The sequence below is a fragment of the Myotis nattereri genome, assembly GCF_964212035.1.
Source record: "Myotis nattereri genome assembly, chromosome: 9".
Classification (NCBI taxonomy): domain Eukaryota; kingdom Metazoa; phylum Chordata; class Mammalia; order Chiroptera; family Vespertilionidae; genus Myotis; species Myotis nattereri.
In genome coordinates, this window is record NC_138084.1 from 76,412,687 (window position 1) to 76,418,530 (window position 5,844).

The 5,844-nt window shown below is 45.5% G+C and overlaps 1 protein-coding gene across 1 annotated transcript; it reads left to right on the forward strand.

Annotated features, from left to right (window-relative positions):
• Positions 1-3,243: 3,243 nt before the first annotated feature.
• Positions 3,244-5,096, forward strand: LOC308525573 (elongation factor 1-alpha 1-like; the record flags this gene model as incomplete). The annotated part of the gene is given in 3 exon segments (XM_081100347.1): positions 3,244-3,247; positions 3,693-3,893; positions 3,896-5,096. Coding segments are annotated over 3 exon segments (1,389 nt in total). The 3' UTR covers positions 5,080-5,096.
• Positions 5,097-5,844: the final 748 nt, after the last annotated feature.

Genomic DNA, 5,844 nt, shown 5'->3' on the forward strand with positions numbered 1-5,844 from the left:
GGTAATTGAACTTCATATATGGTAGCTCAGGGCTCCAAGGATTGCTCCACAGACAGGAAGTGGGAGCTGGTCAAAGTAGTTACAAAGCCTCCAACTATAGGCTTTCCACTCAAAAGGAAGGGGCATAGACTTCCACCTCTTGATGGGAAAACTGCCAAAGAATTTGTGGCCATATTAATCCTTCACAGGGGCTAACAGAAAGGGAGAAGATAGCCCTAGCTGGTTTGGCTCAGTGGATAGAGCGTTGGCCTGCGGACTGAAGGTTCCCAGGTTCGATTCCAGTCAAGGGCACATGCCTGGGTTGCGGGCTCGATCCCCAGTAGGGGGCATGCAGGAGGCAGCTGATCAATGATTCTCTCTCATCATTGATGTTTCTATGTCTCTCTCTCCTTTCCTTTCTGAAATCAATAAAAAGATATTAAAATCTTATTTAAAAAAAAAGAAAGGGAGAAGATATATGCACTCTCTAAAATTTGTAAGAAATTGATAGGTGAAATATACAAAGAACTACTGCAAATCAAGCAAAAGACAGCTACTTCAATTAAAAGAAAATCAACAAAGACTATACATAGAAAATGTATAGAAGTGGAAACCAAAAAGCCAAAATGCATACAAATAAATGCTGAAAATCATTAGTAGCTAGAAAAATGCAAATCAAAATAACAATAAGCTATCACTTTAAAACAGGCATTTTCAATATTGCATTATTGACATTTTGGGTCAGATAATTCCTTGTTGTGGGGCTCTTCCGTGCATTGTAAGATGGTTAGCAGCATCCCTGATCTTACCCACTTGTGAGAAATACCTTACTGAATTCAAATAGCAGACTTGGAGACAGGAAGCATGCCGAAAACAAGACTTTTTCTTTTTTAAAAATATATTTTTATTGATTTCAGAGAGGAAGAGAGAGAAACATCAATGATGAGAGAGAATCATTGATTAGCTGCCTCCTGCATGCCCCCCACTGGAGATCGAGCCGGCCACCCAGAATCTAACCGTGACCTCCAGGTTCATAGGTTGCTGCCCAACTACTGAATCACGCCGGCTAAGAGAAAATGAGACTTTAATACGGTCTCCAAAGAGTGGGTGTCCAGTTGAACAGGCAGACACAGAGCATCAATCACAGTCCCTCCTCCAGTTCCTCATTGGTTGTGTCCGAGGAGGTTAATAGTTTTCCTCATACGTGGCCTAGGTCTTATTTTCTCCTACTGGATTATTCTTAAAATGGGCTGAGGCCTTTTCTAGTTGTCTCTATCGTCTTTAATCTAGGTCAGTGATGGCGAACCTATGACACAGGTTCTCTTGACCTGTGCCTTAACATTATGTAATACTAGGGGCCCGGTGCACGAAATTCGTGCACTGGGTGTGGGGGTGGGGTGGGGGGGGAGAGTGTCCCTCAGCCCAGCCTGCCCCCTCTCACATACTGGGAGCCCTCAGGCGTTGACCCCCATCACCCTCCGATTGCCTGATCGGCCCCTTGCCCAGGCCTGACGCCTCCGCCAGAGGTGTCAGGCTTGGACAGGGGACCCCCATCTCCCCCCCGATCACTGGCTCTGGCCCCCGCCCAGGCCTGACGCCTCTGGCCCAGGAATCATGCCTGGGCAGGGGACTCCCATCTCCCTCTGATCGCTTGCTCCACCCCCCGCCCAAGCCTGACGCCTCTGACCCAGGCTTCAGGCCTGGGCAAGGGGACCATCATATCCCCCAATCCCCGGCTCCGCCCCCCACCCAGGCCTGATGCCTCAGCCAGAGGAGTTGACCCTCATCACCCTCCAATCACCAATCACCGGATCGGCCCCTTGACCAGGCCTGAGGCCTCCGGCAGAGGTGTCAGGCCTGGGCAGGGGACCTCCAGCTCCCCGCGGTTGCAGGCTCCGCCCCTGCCCAGGCCTAACGCCTCTGGCCTAGGCGTCCGGCCCAGGCAGCAGGGACCTGCAGTGACAGCGGGGGGCGCCTCGATTGTGGGCTTCACTTTAGGCCCAGGCAAGGGACCCCTAGCTCCTGGGACTGCCAGCTTCGACCGTGCCCAGCTCCCATCGCTGGCTCCACCCCTACTTCCTGCTATCACTGGCCAGGGCGGCAAAGGCGCCTGATTCTCCGATCATGGCTGGGGGGCAGGGCAAAGGTGGCCCCAGGGCCGCCTTTGCCCTGCCCCCCAGCTCTTAGCTCCCCCCTGGGTTTCAGATCACTGTCAGTGGCAGGGGGCTTCTTCCTGCTTTCCCTTTCGCCTCCCTGCATTGTGCCTACATATGCAAATTAGCCGCCATCTTGTTGGCAGTTAACTGCCAATCTTAGTTGGCAGTTAACTGCCAATCTTAGTTGGCAGTTAATTTGCATATAGCCCTGATTAGCCAATGAAAAAGGTATCGCCGTACGCCAATTACCATTTTTCTCTTTTATTAGTGTAGATAATATACATTGCTAAATTATATAATATATATAATTATATAATATACATTGCTAAAATAAATTAAAGAAGACACAAATGAAAAGACATCCATGTTCACAGACTGGAAGACATATTATTGTTAAGATATCGATACTAGCTAAAGTGATCTACTGATTCAGTGCAATCCCTATCAAAATTCCAATGATTTTTTTTCACCTCTGACACGCGAACTCATTTTTTTGGTTGATTTTTCTTTGTTAAATGGCATTTAAATATATAAAATAAATATCAAAAATATAAATCTTTGTCTTACTATGGTTGCAAAGATCAAAAAATTTCTATATGTGACACGGCACCAGAGTTAAGTTAGGGTTTTTTAAAATGCTGGCACGCCGAGCTCAAAAGGTTCACCATCACTGGTCTAGGTAGATCTTCCTGGAAAATGTGCTACTGGTCACGTACACAGTTCTTTGTTCTTGTACCCTCTTCCCTCCTCCCTATATTCTGTTTGCCCTGGGAAAATTCAGTAATCGTTTCCATTAAAAGTTGACTATGCTGAAGATGGATCACAGAGGCTATTTCCTACACAATGGATCCAAAAGACATACCAGTTGTAACAATCAAAAATGTCTTTAGACATTGCCAATGGTCTCCTGAAGGGACAAAAGTAATTACTTTTGAGAACTAACACTTTACACACTATCGGCTTGGCAAAAAATAGAAAGGTGGATAATGCTAAGTGTTGGCAGAGATATGGCAACATAGGAAGCCTCAGGCATTGCTGGTGGGTGTGTGAATGGCACAGCCATTCTTGATAACAATATACGCCTACTCAGAGCTCAGCAATTCAGAAAATGGGTAATTTGCACAAGTCTAAAAAGGAAGGAGTGTAAGGATATTCTATGAAGCCTTGTTTGACAGTGGGGAGTTAGAGGCAAATTACAATATGGTGGCAGAACACTCTACCTAACAATACTTTTTTTTTTCAGTGCACATAAATAATTCCACAGAGAGACTATACATTAGGCCAGAGAAATTAAATAAGAAAAAGAAAAACAGAAGTAAAACTTTCATAACTTACTTGTAGAAAACTCTAAAGATTCACACAAACTTGGTAGAACCAATAAACAATTTCAGCAAAGTTGCAGGACATTAAACCAACACACAAAAAAAATCAGTTGCATGTTTATACGCTAACTGAATAATCTAAAAAGGAAATTAAGAAAACAATTCCAGCTTTTTCGCAACGGGTTTGCCGCCAGAACACAGGTGTCGTGAAAACCACCGCTAACTCAAACCCAAGATGGGAAAGGAAAGACTCACATCAACATCGTCGTCATCGGACACGTAGATTCCGGCAAGTCCACCACTCCCGGCCACCTGATCTACAAATGTGGGGGCATCGACAAGAGAACCATCGAGAAGTTCGAGAAGGAGGCTGCTGAGATGGGGAAGGGCTCCTTCAAGTACGCCTGGGTCTTGGATAAGCTGGGAGCCGAACGTGAGCGGGTATCACCATTGACATCTCCCTGTGGAAATTCGAGACCAGCAAGAATTATGTGACCATCACTGATGCCCCAGGACACAGAGACTTCATCAAAAGCATGAGTACAGGCACATCTCAGGCTGACTGTGCTGTCCTGATGGTTGCTGCTGGTGTTGGTGAATTTGAAGCTGGTATCTCCAAGAACGGACAGACCCGTGAGCCCACCCTTCTGGCCTATACATTGGGTGTGAAACAGCTGATTGTTGGTGTTAACAAAATGGATTCCACTGAGCCACCCTACAGCCAGAAAAGATACGAGGAAATTGTTAAAGAAGTCAGCACCTACATTAAGAAAATCGGTTACAACCCTGACACAGTAGCATTTGTGCTAATTTCCGGTTGGAATGGTGACAACATGCTGGAGCCAAGTGCTAATAGGCCTTGGTTCCAGGGATGGAAGGTCACCCGTAAAGATGGCAATGCCAGTGGATCCACTCTGCTTGAAGCTCTGGATTGCATCCTGCCACCAAGTCGTCCAACTGACAAGCCCCTGCGTCTGCCCCTCCAGGATGTCTACAAAATGGGTGGTATTGGTCCTGTCCCTGTGGGCCGAGTGGAGACTGGTGTTCTCAAGCCCGGCATGGTGGTCACCTTTGCTCCAGTCAATGTTACAACTGAAGTAAAGTCTGTCGAAATGCACCATGAAGCTTTGAGTGAAGCTCTTCCTGGGGACAATGTGGGCTTCAGTGTCAAGAACGTGTCTGACAAAGATGTTCACCGTGGCAATGTGGCTGGTGACAGCAAAAACGATCCACCAATGGAAGCAGCTGGCTTCACAGCTCAGGTGATTATCCTGAACCACCCAGGCCAGATCAGTGCTGGAGATGCACCTGTGCTCAATGGTGACACAGCTCACATTGCTTGCAAATTTGTTGAGCTGAAGGAGAAGATTGATCATCGTTCTGGGAAAAAGCTGGAAGATGGCCCCAAGTTTTTGAAATCTGGTGATGCTGCCATTGTTGATATGATTCCTGGCAAGCCCATGTGTGTTGAGAGCTTCTCTGACTACCCTCCTCTGGGCCGTTTCGCTGTTCGTGACATGAGACAGACAGTTGCTGTGGGTGTCATCAAAGCAGTGGACAAGAAGGCAGCTGGAGCTGGCAAAGTCACCAAATATGCCCAGAAAGCTCAGAAGGCTAAATGAATATTATTTCCAACACCTGCCACCCCACCTTAATCAGTGGTGGGAGAACGGTCTCAGAACTGTGTGTCTCAATTGGCCATTTAAGTTTAATAGTAAAAGACTGGTTAATGATTACAGTGCATCGTAAAACCTTCAGAAGGAAAGGAGAATGTTTTGTGGACCATTTGGTTCTTTTGTGTGTGTTGCAGTTTTTAAGTTATTAGTTTTTAAAATCAGTACTTTTTAATGGAAACAACATGACCAAAAATCTGTCACAGAATTTTGAGACCCATTAAAATAACAAAGTTTAATGAGAAACCTGTGTGTTCTTTTGGTCAACACTGTAACTTTCTGTTATACTACTTAGGTAAAAGACTTCAGAGTTGCCCATGACCTATTTACAGTATTATATCTGCTGATATTTACAAATGGATGGTTCTGTTAACATTTTTTTTTCTGGGTGGGAACTTTGGGGGTTTTTTGTGGGATTTCTCCCCCGCACTGAATTGCCTGTCTCTTATGGTAAAAGCTATGGGGAAGGGGGACTGTTGGTGTAACACTAAATAGGTTAGGACAGGTAAGCAAAGAGTAACTTTGTGTTTGTAAGCTAGTTTCGAAAGGCCAAATTCTGTAAAGGCCACGTGTTAACATAAAATTTTGTAGTTACATCAATATTGAGTAAATTTGTTGGTATGTCAAATTTTAGTTTTCCAGTTTTACCGGAATGTGAATTCACATTTACAAATGCTGAGGCAGCCTAAGAACCTTAAGTGAGGTTTGAGTAGC